The sequence below is a fragment of the Charadrius vociferus genome, unplaced genomic scaffold (assembly GCF_000708025.1).
Source record: "Charadrius vociferus isolate BGI_N301 unplaced genomic scaffold, ASM70802v2 scaffold259, whole genome shotgun sequence".
Lineage (NCBI taxonomy): Eukaryota > Metazoa > Chordata > Aves > Charadriiformes > Charadriidae > Charadrius > Charadrius vociferus.
This window is the reverse complement of record NW_009661368.1, coordinates 3,295,600-3,309,287: the sequence shown is the minus strand read 5'-3', so window position 1 is coordinate 3,309,287 and position 13,688 is coordinate 3,295,600. Positions and strand designations below refer to the sequence as shown.

General features: G+C 50.6%; 1 protein-coding gene across 1 annotated transcript in view; it reads right to left on the bottom strand.

The window, feature by feature from the left end:
• RBM38 (RNA binding motif protein 38) overlaps positions 1-13,459 on the bottom strand; it is a 13,660-nt gene extending 201 nt beyond the window's left edge. The window contains 4 exon segments of the mRNA XM_009893371.1: positions 1-5; positions 7-222; positions 12,680-12,734; positions 13,342-13,459. The exon segment at positions 1-5 is cut by the window's left edge and continues 201 nt beyond it. Coding sequence (XP_009891673.1) covers positions 1-5; positions 7-222; positions 12,680-12,734; positions 13,342-13,459 — 394 coding nt within the window.
• Positions 13,460-13,688: the final 229 nt, after the last annotated feature.

The following is a 13,688-nucleotide window of genomic DNA, read 5'->3' as shown; positions in this document are numbered from 1 at the left end:
TGAGTGGGGTGTTGCAGCGCCCCCGTGTAGCCGTATCCCACAAACCCGGCGGCAGGAGAGGCAGCGTAGGGGTACTGATCGTAGGCAGCTGTGGTGTACTGGGAATAGGCTTGGCTGGCGGCGGTGTAGTCGATGTAGGGAGATGTGATGGACTGCACAGGGGTAGGGATCACCACGCTGGGCTGGATGATGGCTTGAGGGTAAACATAGTGAGGCGTGAGTCTGTGGAGGAAAAGGGAGAGAGTCAGCGAGGGGCTGGGCTCCCTTCAGCCTGCATGTCCCACACCTGCCCCCCCAAATTTCACGCGCATCAGCCACAGAAAGGGTGCTGCCCCGGAGGCAGGTGCTGCTCGGGATGGAGGGAATGAAAAGCAAAACGTGCCTGGACCCCGAGGGTGGGAGTAGTGTGAGGGGAAGCATAGACTGCAAGAACGGACACACACCCTCGTCTCCATGTCTTGTATCTCCCTCTGTCCACATCCCCAGAATAACCTCCCTGGATGGCAGTGACACAGCCCCTGCCCGACTGGCTCGCTGTATCTCCCTGGCCCCCATGTGCCCTGCCTGTCCCCGCCAGCGCTGGCGGCGTTGCCGCACCCCGGGTCCTCCAGGTCCACACTCACCCCGTTGCCCAAACCCTGTTAGAGGTTCCTGAGGACCTACAGCCCCCACAAGGCACCTCCCGGAACCGGGGACACTGGGTCACTCCTCCAGTCATTCCCCCAGGGATGACCACTGTCCCCGGGCACAGCCGCGGCCCTTCCAGCTTGCAAGCTGTTATCAGTTACTACACTTTTAAGCCGGTGTTTCCATAACAGTGGGTGTTTAGGGCAATGCTACAGGGTGTTTGGTGTAAAACACGAGATATTCATTCTGGTTGTCTTCCCCTGAGTACCACTCCTCGGCAGCGGCCGTGCCAGCAGCGCCTGGCCCGGCAGCGATGCTCGCATGGCCATGAGCCCTGTGGCCACCGGCACTGCCTCTGTCCTGAACGCAGGTCCTACAGTGTCACTTTTCACCAGCCCCTGCCCCGAGGCAGCCGTGCTGCTGAGAGGAATTTATCAACGCCACAGTCAATTAAAGTACATAGACTGAAAGATCCTGGAGATGGTTGATGCAGGACTGCCCACTCATTTGCTAGAAACGGCTAATGAGGAGTAAAGGAAAAAAGAAATAAATAAAAGGCAGCAAAATGACAAGACTGTATTTTCCAAAGGGCCCACAACAAGTCAGGCCTCAAACAAGAGCAAAAATGGCACAAACCTGGAGGTTTAGGTCCATCCACACAAACGGCCATGGGGCAGACAAAAATGGGCACTTGCACAAGCGAGCGCAGAGCGCAAAGAGCTCTGCATCTGGGGCTTGTGGAAGAAAGAGGGGTGTGCAGACTGCCACCAGCAAACGGCACACGAGCGCTGGAATATCAGAGCCACGCGCAGCAAGAAGCGCACGAACAGGTCCCTTTGGCCGGCTGATTGCGGAACCACGAACCAGAAGCCCCCCTCCAGAGAGCTCCTCCTCCCTGCCCCCAAACCCAGCTCATTTTGGCAAACAAAAAAAAAAAAAAAAAAAAAAAAGAACCACCAAGGTAAAACTCTTCAAAGAGCTTGTGCAGATTCAAATATCTGGGTTTTTTTTGTGTGGATGCGTGTGACAGCACATTTTCAAACATGACCACTTTTAAAAGCCTCCCACCGGCTCTCCACACGCCGCAGGATTGCATGTGCCTAAACCGCTCTCCAGAGCCGAGCTCAGCTCCCCCGGAAGGGGATCTCTTGCCCACTTATCCATCTGATCTCCAGGGTTGGAAACCCCCACAGACTCACCACAGGACCCAGTGCTCTGGTGTTTCACGGGGACTCGCAGCCAGGGACTGGAAACTTCTGCTGGATGGGTCACGGGCTGCCCTTGTCCCACACAAGTGTCTGTCCTAAGTCTCTGCCACCACCTACAATGTACTGGGGTCCACCTAGGGCCGGTCCCCCCCAATCCAGCAGTTACAGGGCTGTTCCCATTTGCTTCACAACCAGAACTGGATGGTTTAACCTGCTCTTCAGGCAGGAGAAAGGCTTCTTGCAAAGCAAGTGCTCATCTGAACCGAGTTTTCTCTTGTTTTCCCACTCACATATGCACTTTGGTTTTTCTTGAGGCAATTTGCATGATGACAGAACGATTGTTCTCCTCCCCACACACAGCAACACTGCCTTCGAAATCAGGGTCCTTAGATATAACGAGGCCACCCCCAAAGGAGCAGCACCGGGGAGGAGGATGGATGGTGGAGAGCAGCACCTCAACCTTTGGCTGATGAAGTACAAGACTATCTCCAGAGGCCAGCGCCATCCCCAGCATAGTGCAGAGACAGGGACCTCACAGCCCCCCCGGTCCATAAAAGCACCATACCCAATATCATCACCCTGTGACCAACAAGAATGAGATGAGGTGGTGGAAATTCATTGAATCACTTTTGGCGTTGCTCCAACCTAAACCACGGCTGCATGGCTGAATTGGAGTTAGAGCTTACGGACCAGCTCAGACCAAGAGCTGAACTTGCACACTCGCACCTTCCGAGGAGCCTCACCTCGCCCCAGCCCAGAGCTCCCTCACACTTGGCCACTGGTGGGTTGGGTTGGGTTGTTTTCAATAATGCAGAGGTGCTGTACAGCTCTCTTGGCCTGCCAGGGTCTGGGGAAAGGCTTCACAGAAGCACTCCAAGCACCGGCCCAGGCACCCATCAGGGGTGAGATGAGCAGACCCCACACACATCTCTTGCTCTGCTCCCTTGTACATCGGCAGCTCAGACAACAGCCTGCATCCCAGGTCGGTGATGGATGCTCTGGCTGCCTGTTGCTTCTCCCTGGGCTTCCTACCAGGCTTCCTGCCACTCCAGGGCTTGACAGAGTCAAAACCACTCCACAAACGCAACAAAAAAACCAAATGCACAATCCTCACACTCAGGACTCAGTAAAAAAAACACCCACCAGCAGGAGCAGAAGAGGAGCCTGCACTTTTCCTGCACACAGGCATGCAGCCTGCGCCTGCAAAATGACCAGGAGGACAGTCAGAGAGCCTCCCAGCAATCCAGCCGGAGCATCACCCTGGCTGAGCTGCTCCGCAGGTCACCCCCCGGTGTCCCTTGCCACCACCCAACTGCTCTCCAGAGTCAGCACATCCCATGCAGAGGACATGGCCATGCGTGGGGCCGTCGGGGCGAGCGCACACTCCCAACTCATCCCAAAAAAACTCCACGTGTCGGCTTTGCTTTCACATACAGCGCTCCTCCATGGCAGCTCCCACGGCGTGCTCCAGAGAGACAGCGAATCTGCGACATCCTGCACCACCGTTTTGCTCAGCAAGGAAAAATTCCAGCTCTTCAATGCTACTTTGAACAAAAAGCACCATCAGCTAAGAAGACAATAAGTATTCCTGTACCCTGTTGCCAGAAATACGCCCCAGCCCAATGCATACACAAGTGCATATCACACTCCATACTTTACGGCACTAGAAAACCACACTCAGCAACTCCAGAATTTGCTTCTATGTAAAAGGGAAAGTTCTTTTGGTCCACAGGTTTTTAATAAATTTAGCTAGACGCTTCAATTAAGGTATTATGCAATTTGGACTTCTGAATTAGGCGGACAGATGGTGACTCATTGATCAAAACAAAACACACAACCCAAGGTAAGGTCACTTTGATGTCTTGCAGCTACAAAAAACCCCACACCACCAGTGCAGTACGATGAAGTTCTCTGTTGGCTACATTCAGCATCCACAGAAGGTCTTAAAATATTTCCACACCCCCACCCCCCCATTTTTTTTTTTTCCCAAGAAAAAAAAAAGCTCTTTTGGAGTTCTTTTTCTAGGAATCGGCAAACTCTAATCTGAATTTCTACAGAATGAGTCACATCTGTGTTTTAAGATGCCTTTCCCTTCCTCCCTGCAGTTTTGCTCTGCCCTGCCAGCCAGAAGAGAACTTCATCTACAATACACACAACGTGATTATAAAACGTCAACCAAGTGATCAGCCATTGCCACCACACATCAAAGTCATCCCGTGAACAGACGTACGAGATGCTTATGGCGTTACGATTAATCATGGGCAAAGGCCACAAAAACGCAATGAGCATGGTCAAACCTACATCTAGAGCCGGCGGTGGCCGCAGGAGGGACTCGTCAGGGCCGTCGTGGTGCAGGAGGGCAGCCGGGACCGTCACATTAGCCCACGTTCCTAACTATGTGGCACGCTGCCACGGCAGCCAAAATTGCAAGACACAGAACAAAAGAGACGGTTACGGAGCCATTGGCAGAGGAGGCGCAGACTCGGCTTCTGCTTTTGCTGTGCAAAAACACAAAGGACAGACCAAAAGCAGACTGGTTTTGGCACAGTCCTGGCTGGAGACGTTGGGATGCATCAGGTGAGGCGTGCGGCCGCCAGCGCCCTTGGCTCCCACGAGGTGCTGCCTGCTGAGAGAGCGGACTTTTTAAAACCTGCCATCACCCCGTCCTGCCCACCGCAGCGGCAGAGCTGCCGGGGAGAGCTGCAGGGTGGGCAGCGGCAGCCCCAGGGGCAGCCAGGAGGAAGGGACAAGTCAGAAGGCGATGTGTCCCAACCCCCTTCCCAAATGGCAAGGAAGAGGAACGAGCTGATGAAGCCCTCTCCCTCATCAGCAGCTCCGCCGGGCAGAGCTCATCTCAGAGGCACTTTAGATATTTGATTATTTTAGGTCAGGTTTACACCTAAAACGTGTTTCAGCTGCACCTTCTCAGCTCTCCTCTATCCTGCAGGACTTCCTACGCGTGAGCCAGGAGCAGCTCCCGCAAGCCGCACGGGTCCGGGAGAGCAGCGTGGCAGCAGCTCCCAACCTCCTCGAGCTCTGCTGGCCACACCGGGAGCTGCTTTTGCTGCTTCTGGAGAGGTGGGAGACAACCACAACCCTCTGCCAAGAGGGACACGGCATCACACAAACACTTGGGAAACGAGCAGGGGCACGGGGCTCTTGGCAGCCTCAGGGAGATCAGCACACAAATGCCACCGCCACGACCAGCCTTTTATTCCTTGAAGAATAAAAGAAACAGAGCCCTTTGTGTCTGCCAGTGAAAGGCACAAATTCTGGCATTTGACCCCAGGAATTTGGCCTCCATTTCCACCAGAGTTGACCCGTTAGCTGCTACAGGGACACCCACGCTGCCACAACACGTGACAGCAGGCGGTGCCGGGCTTCGGTTGGTAGGTGGTACTGCAGAAGGAGCTGAGCATTGCCACAGCTGACCGTGACAGCAACGCGAAAACTGCCCTCTGGTGAAGTAACACCTCCAACTACCGCCTGGATGACAAGATTTGAAGATGTATTTTGAAGTGGGTTCACAAGTATAAGAGCACGGGGCAGGATCTGCTCAGGGAAGCGCACCCCAGCGACGCCAAGGAAAGCAGCCGCAGTCCAGGAGCTCCTCACTTCCATCAGCAGTGCCACAACACCACCTCGGTGTTGGTGGTGCACAGACACGTCCTGATGGAACTCACCTCCCAAGAACATCACTCCTGAAGGACGCTCCCAAGCCTGCGAGCGCTCACCTCGTGGAGCCGCTTTAAGTAAAGCCGTGTGGCACAGTGGCACGCTTGGCAACATGTATCGTATGGGCCCCAGCCACAACGACAGGCTGGAGAAACATGAGGAATTCAGGCCCTGTTCTCAAATCCAGACAAAATGAGGAGGGGCTACAGGCTGGAGCATGGCCAGGTCAGTTCCTGCTTGCCCACAAGGACTCTCACTCCGGGAGAAGATCTCACAGAGTTTATCCACCAACACTTTGGTCCAGATCAGGACACTCATCGTGCCCCAACCACTCCACCATCCATCAGCTTTCACTGACACAGGCTGCGCTTCAACCACTGACATGTCAAACCTCTGAATCCTGAGATGTCCCTACTAAAGCTGATTTAAACATGCATTGAAATGTCAATGGCTTCTGCCCCATCAGCCAGCGACCTCAGCCAGCTCCAAGTAAGACAAGGATGCACTCTGCAGCTCCATGATATGGTATTTATCCTCACCTACTACAATATGACACAAACACAAAATAGCAAACCAACCACCCCAATTTCTGCTCATCTTGTAACTAATTTGCCTGTCCGTCTTCTACTCATCCTCCTCTGGGAAGATTTACACAGCAGCCTGTGCAAGCAGGGATGCGACTGGGTACCTCCTTTGTGGGACCAGATGTCACCACACTGGTGGCAATCACCAAGGAACAACCTGCCACATCAGACTGTCCCAGGCTGGAATTGCTACAACAGAAAAAGCGATTGTACTACAGGATTCAATAAAAAACCCTGCCAGTTCCTGAGCTTACCAAACCCATTGCTCGAGAAACGCTAACTTAAGAGTGTGAGAGCAATCCATGATTTCAATTTATTTTCATTTTGGCAAGAGAGAGAAAATTTAAGGAACAGGAGGCACCGCAGTAACTGAGAAGCTATCACAGAGCAGCAATGTCCTCATTTTGCAGTGTTAGTGTATCTTGACTTCACCATGCAACAAACAAATGGCCCATAGTGAGGAAGGTGGATCCCACAGAAACAAGTAAAAAGAAATGCCATCTACAGCTTCCCCCACAGCCGGTGCAGAGGCAAAGAGAAAAAAATAAATTAAATAAAATTAAAAAAAAAAGAGGTTGCAGACTAAAGATGAGAGTACATCTTCTCGCAAAGACCTAATCCTTTTTCTCAGCTTAACCAAAAGTCTGAGATCAACATGCTGAGCTCCACCACGAGTTCGCCGTGCTCAACAATTTACAGCTTTCTCCTCTGTGTCTTGCTTCCCCCACACCCCAAGGAAAAAGAAAAAAAAAAATAATCCCAAACAAAGGCACGTTGGGCCAGACCAAAAATAGTTTTGGAGAAGCAGGCTGAAAAACACTCAGGTAGCAGGAGATAACATCTGCCTGAAACAAGAGCCATCTGGCACCAAGGAAAAAGCCACATGGAAGTTTATCCGCAACTAGTCAGCCACCCAGAGAAGGAAAAACCCCTCCCTCCCCTTTCAAGTTATCACAGCACAGCCAAACCAGAAATGAACTGACAGAAGAAACAGAAAATGCTTCACACCAGTGTACTACAGGAGCCCGAGTCCTTCAGCATTGGCGTGAGAAGCCCCGGAGGATGCTGGATTCATCCTGTCCACACAGGAGGAAAACCAGAGGCTCTGACAGATTAACCCGGGAATTCTGCCTTTAACTAAGGTTTCCAATTTTCTCCTGCAATTTGGAGGAAACCGAAGGCTGCAGAAGCATATCTAAAGTATCCTCAGGTATCTGACAAGTTTTGGCATAATATATATTAAATGGACTACTTTCAACTGGTTCCATTTTTTGACAAACTTTCTTTCCACATACCTGATCCTTTCCACTGACTTTTAATTAAAAGCACCCGCACATCTGATTTATCAAAAACTATCTCTCGGATAGATGAAGTATTTTGAAGTAGAATTCCTTAGCTACGGAAGCATCAATGAAATACTTCTTTTTGAGAAAAGAAAACCTACGCTGATAAAACAAGCAATTTCTAAACCAAAAAAGAAATTCCATTTTAAGAGTTTCAGCAACCTCTGCTGCCAGTTGTGCTTCCGTTGACCGACAGCACCTAACGCATCTCTCCGTACGCTTTCCCGTGAGGCGGGATGCCGGGGGAGCGGGGAGCCTGCCCCCCGCACAGCGCTCCCCTCCACGGCAGCTATGGCACAGGAGAGCTGAAAGGCTCAAATCTGGCGACTGGGAAATTGCAGGGGACGGCAGGATCCTGTTTACAGCGTTTAGAGACCGAGAAATAGGAGACTCGGTTTTAACTCGGAGGTCCACGACTTTCATCTTTTGTGATCACAGAGTATATTTAGCCTTGGCATGTGGCTTGCTCCCATCTGTGGGGAACAAGCTCTTCATCTAAGTCATATTTAGAAGTGACCTGGTGTCCTTGCTACCAAATTATCAGCACAACAACTGTCTAGTTCCCTCGCTGGTGTCCTCAGCTCAGAGGCAGGCTGGTCAGAGCTGCATTTATCATTTGAATTACTGGGCATGTGTTTAATAGGACAGAGTTAGGGACCAGTACACCAACAGCTGCGCAAAGGAAAGATGAGATCAAGTACAAGCTGGACTGCTCTGGAAATCCAGGCGCGTGCATGACTCCGCCGCATCGGGACTAAGCGGCACCAGTCAGACCAGAACAGGAGAATTTCGCATCTCCCACTCCTCCTGCAACGAGGGAAAACGGCAGAGGTCTCCGCTGCTGAGGCACCTGCTCTCGCGCTGGTAAGGACGAAGAGCAAATCCACCGAAGGCAATGGAATCCCGCAGAGAAGATGGCACAACTCAAGCCATGTGCCATCAAGACAAAGCCAGCGCCACCTCAGCCTGGGTCCCCGTCCCACGTCGCTGCACCAGGACAGCACGTAGCATCCTTCACCAGGACCCCGGCCCCTAAGAAAGGTCTACCACTGCCTTGAACTTGGCACAACACTGATGTAGCCAAGTGTAAGGTCAATATATCAGACCGCGCTTCTCCTTTGGTATCATCCTACCGGCCTATAGTAGACGCAGGATATGAGCAAATCACACCCAAAAGCAAAACGAGCTGTATACCAACCCCTTGAGTCTGACACCAGCATTTGCCACCATGAAGTAGCGTTCAAGAAAATGCGCAAAGCCATCTGATCTGCTTATAAATACAGGCCTACTCTAAAGTAAATAAATAAATAAATAAATAAAAGAGTGCTCTTTCTGCCTGGCAAGCATTGGGTCTGAACAGCAGCAATCGTGCCTCAGAATGAGCAGCTGAAGCCGTTTGGAAAACAGATTTGAACGTTTCTTAGGAAATCCCCCCCAAAGCCAAAAGCTTTCATGTTATTGGCACACGACAACCAACAGGTGCCGGGTGCGCCGTCCTCACGGGAGCTGCCGGTGCGCGGCAGAGCGGGCTGGGGTCCGGCAGCCGGCCGGCTTTTGGCAAGCGGTGCAGTAGGAAGTCGGGGCACGAGGGACGCCGGCTGACGGCGGCGGAGCGGAGCAAGGCCAGCACGCGCTGTTTTATACGTATAACCACAGAAACGATGAAAGTTTGTTTCCTTTTATTTTTAACCCAATAGAGAAGTTTTAAGGATAAACAGCTGCGAGAGAGGGTGGGCTGACACAAAGAGGGACTTTCTTCACTTCCTAACTGCAGCAGCAGCAAAGCGTGAAATTTCAAACTCAACGAGAGATTTAACTCTTTCCAATGCTGCCCAAGACTAACGTGGGCCAGAGCTGGGGGGCCACGAAAATAAGCAACTACACAGGGATGGACAGGGGTGGTCTCCGGAGCGGCAACATCCAGCAAGCAGCATGGAAAGAGCTGGATCCTGCTGCAAGAGAGCTGTATGCTTCCAAGAGCTCAGTCACTTACTCAGTCACTGGTCGATCTTGGCCCCGGCGCGGGGCCGGGCCCGCAGGAGTCGGGCTGCCATACGCCGCTCATGTCTAGAGCGGCAAGCACGGCTGGGAAGAGAAGAACCAGGGAATCCCCGTGCCCTGCACAGGCTCACGCCTGTCTTGAGCGCTGCAGTCCCAGAGGAGAGGACCCAGAGGGGGCACCAACCAGCACTGTCACATCCCCGTGTACTCCCGGTCAAGTTGCTCTATGCAGTTTCTCCGAGCAGCTTCCGAGAAGTCCCATGTCTTTCTCAAAACTTCTTAAAAAGGGACAGTGCTGCGGTCAGCAGCAGCTCCATTTGGAGAGAAGGGGTCTCCCCCATCCCAGATCACATCAGTGCAGCTGTGTGCTGGCTGGTACCCGCAGGGACACACCGTGGCATCACCAGCTGCCCCCAAGCAAAGCGCCATCCATGAGCTCCAGGCTAAGCCCCCCCAGGCCCAACGGTGCTCCCCCAAACTCAGGAGCCAGATCTCCAAGTCACCCTGACACGGGCGCATCTTTTGCCTCATGTTACCATCAAGGTCTCCAGTTACGACAATCTCAAGACTACTTTTCAGAACAGGATTTACTGCCGACTCCGTGCTGTCTGCCGAGCACACGCCTGCCCTGCCAGGACAGCAGGAGGAAGGAGAGAGGCTCCTCGTGGTTTCTCTTTCTGTTCTGCATACCCCTGACAATATTTACAGCTGCATTTGGGTGCCTGGGGCTGGGGGAAGCCTTCAGTTTATAAATAATCCTCACTGATGTTTGGGTAATTTTCATAGTTTCCATTCATTTCAGGTTTCACCAAAACCCGCGTTTTGTGGCTTGATAGCTGGAACATGACTGACTGGCTTTCTCTTATCTAACTGCCAAGCAGCTAATGGGTTCTTCATTCATTTCTTCCTTGCCAAGTCCAGCTTGCACACCTGGTACCCCGTGTCCCATAACAATCATCTTTCGGAAAACGCATGCAAGCCCTCGGGCACAAACACTCTGCAGAGGCAGGAACCGCAGGAGGGAGAACCCTGCGACGTCCTGCACGGGCAAAGCAGGCGAGACACCGAGCTTCACGCGGGGAAGGTCAGGATCCGCGCCACGTGGTGCAGAGCAAACGGACAACAGCAATTTGATGAAGCTTCCAAAGGCAGACAGGCCCCGATAAACTCCTTATCTATCCTCAAATCCCACAGAAAGCCAAGGAAATTGTGGGTTCGAGGGGAATGCAAGAGCGGAGCCTGGCAGGCTCTTAATTTTGTCGGTTTACTGACGAGACAAAGAAGGAACCAGCAGCCAAGCTCCGTTGCTTGACTGAGCACCTGATGCTTTGCTCAGAAGCCACAGAGCAGCCCCAGTCGCAGCGCTCAGGTAAACGGCTCCACTTTTTGCCAAATTCCCATTGTCAGTGATTCTGCTCCAGCCACGACTGAATGCAATGAAATTCTTGTTTACTGATGCTTGCAAATAATGATATATAATCCCCTCGCTCCAACCCTCCAGTCTCCTGGTTCCTGTCTCTTGGCAACTGATCAATAATTTATAGTGCTCTCTGCTGTATGTGCTAACTGCAGCTCTGCTGGTTTAATGATGAAACCAATGCCTAAGAACTGGAACAGTGACTGTCTGCATCACAAGGAACATGTAGCCAGTTGATCCCGCACTAAAATCAAACTGTTCAAAAAAGAAAAACTACGTTTTCCAGGGCTGGGGCTGCTGGGCAGGAACGGCACCCACAGGAACAGCAGATTATCTGCAAGAGGAACAGGCGTGCGCCGGCGCTCCTGCCAACACGAGGAGTTTAACGTGCTTCACCCTTTTGTTCTTTTCTGTTAGCAGGCGTGGAAAAACTCGTAACTGGCTGGTTTTATCGTCAACTTCTCTTGTGCACTCCTGTGCAATTTGGAAAGCCTCTGGGGTTCTCATCTCGTATGTACCACTGCTGCCTGATTTGGGGGCTGAGAAAGCTATCGCAGCTCCCATGCAAGGGGAGCTATTAAAAAACAGCGTCTTGTCTACGCGGACTACTGCAGCTCCTGCACCAAAAAAAAAAGACACTTTTCTTTTCATGACAGATGTTCTTCGAGCCTTTCCAACAGAGCCGTAACCACTTATGAAAACCGGCATGTTTGAACCGTACACAACTCTCATACACTGGGCGTGCACTATTGTGGCAACACAGTCTCTTACATCCATAAACTCACTGGAATGAGATTACCCGGGCAGTTGGCAACTGCAGCCGTGAGGGCAGAGGAGTGAAAGTTTCAGTTTTGTTGTTAGCAGATTATTTTTTTCTTTAAAAAAAAAAAAAATCCAAAAGAAAACATTAGCAGAGAGCGGGAAAGGGATGAAGTATTTCTGTTGACAAAGGCCAAAATCCCATCTATTTATATTAGAGTCACACAAAAAAACCACAACAGAGCAGTGCTCAAAAGCTTTAAAAAAATGCACCTACTTTCGTAATGCTCTTAGAAAATAATAATAAAAAACCCTATCAATATTCACTTTCTGAAACGGTGTAAAAAAAGAACTGCATCAATCATTAAACAGTTAAATGAAGGCAGTATGACAGTCACTATTGTTCTCGTGAAGCACACTTGTCTTTTGCCGAGCAGCTGCCAGATCCTATTAGATGTATAAAAAGAGGACTTTTCTAACCGAGCAGGGATGGTATAAGCTATTGAAAACAGCAGACAAAAGCCCACTTTTGCAGACTATTCAAGCCTTGTATAACATCTGTCCAAAATCAATTTTTGACCTAATGTTACTTTCATTAAGTATCAGACTTTGTTTCCAATGCAATTTGTTTTCTACGATAAAACTGTATCCTAAGCATTATTACGTGGGAAACGGCACAGAGGAAGCAGATCTTATTTGAGAAACATGAGAACAGAATTTGCTTAATTGTTTTGACACCTTAAGTACTATTATAGAGAAACTATTTTCCATTAATTTGAATTCTTGTGAATTCTTGAAGTTGACAAAGCAGCAAGCAACGCATTGGGTTTATTATGACTAAGATTTACTGAGGATAAAGGAGGATCTTTGGGAATTACATTAAAGCTGACAAATGCACAAAACTCCTGAAATCTTCACCAGAAATAAAGTACTCCGAACATTAACAACAGCTGTTGAAACTGTCCACTCTTGACAGCTAAGGCTTTTTTCATGCATTTTAAAAAAGGAGGAAGTTGATTCACGAATTTGATTTCAAACAGACTGTTAAGAAACACTTCCACTTACCCAAAGGGTCTCTGAATGAAGGCTGGATGTAGCTGCTGCACACCTATGGTAAAACCTAAAAAAAAAAGTTCAGAAAAAAGAAATATTAATGAATGGCACCCATTGTAAGATAGAATATAAGTGCATAATTACACCTTGGACCATACGAACATGCATTTCATCTGCTATGCATATGAGCAAATTCAGAGCCCCATTTAGAAGCAAGTTAATTTTAATATGTGTATGTGATATGCATGAGGACCAGATGAGAATTCAGATTAAAGAACAGTGTGAAAGTGGTGTTATTGGAGAGCCAACGGGGTATAATGCCTTATTTCACCCACTGGGTAACTGCGGTCATTAAACCAAAGGGCGGAATGATGAAGTGGATGTTACTGTTAATACCGATGTAACGAAGAAGACAACAGGAATACAGATCAGCCACAGAAGGAAATGGCTTTAACTCAGTTATACAAACTTAAGTGCCTAACGCTGGTGTAACAGGTACCAGTAAGCAGACGGGGCAGAGCGGTAACCGGGCTACACAGTGCCCTCAGTCAACAATGAGAGCTATGAGGGATGAGCGCGCATCATCCGATCAGATGAATCCAGCCCGAGCAACTCGTTTCCTCGTCTTACAAGTTATTCTAATAGAGAGAGACGGGCTCTCCGGGATGCCTCACCAGTTTGAATACTCCTCGGTTTTGCTCCCAAATAGGCCAGGTTCACGTTTGCTTTCCTGCCATCAATGATGGGGTTGGGGTCTTTGCACGCCCTTTCAGCCGCGGCTCTGTCGGCCATGGTCACCTGGAACGAAGCACAGCCGTGTTTGTAGCAACGGCGCTTTGTAAACACTCCGGCAACGGGCACCGAGCGGAGTTTATTCCTCGGTCTATTTTGAATCAGGAGGAAAACTCCGCTCCGTGCGCGGCGGGACGGGGGGGGCTGGCAGAGAACCGGGCTCCCCCCTCGCCCAGTGACTCCGCTGGGCTAACGCCAGCTGTTCGCCCTCGCCCTCCCACCTTCCCCC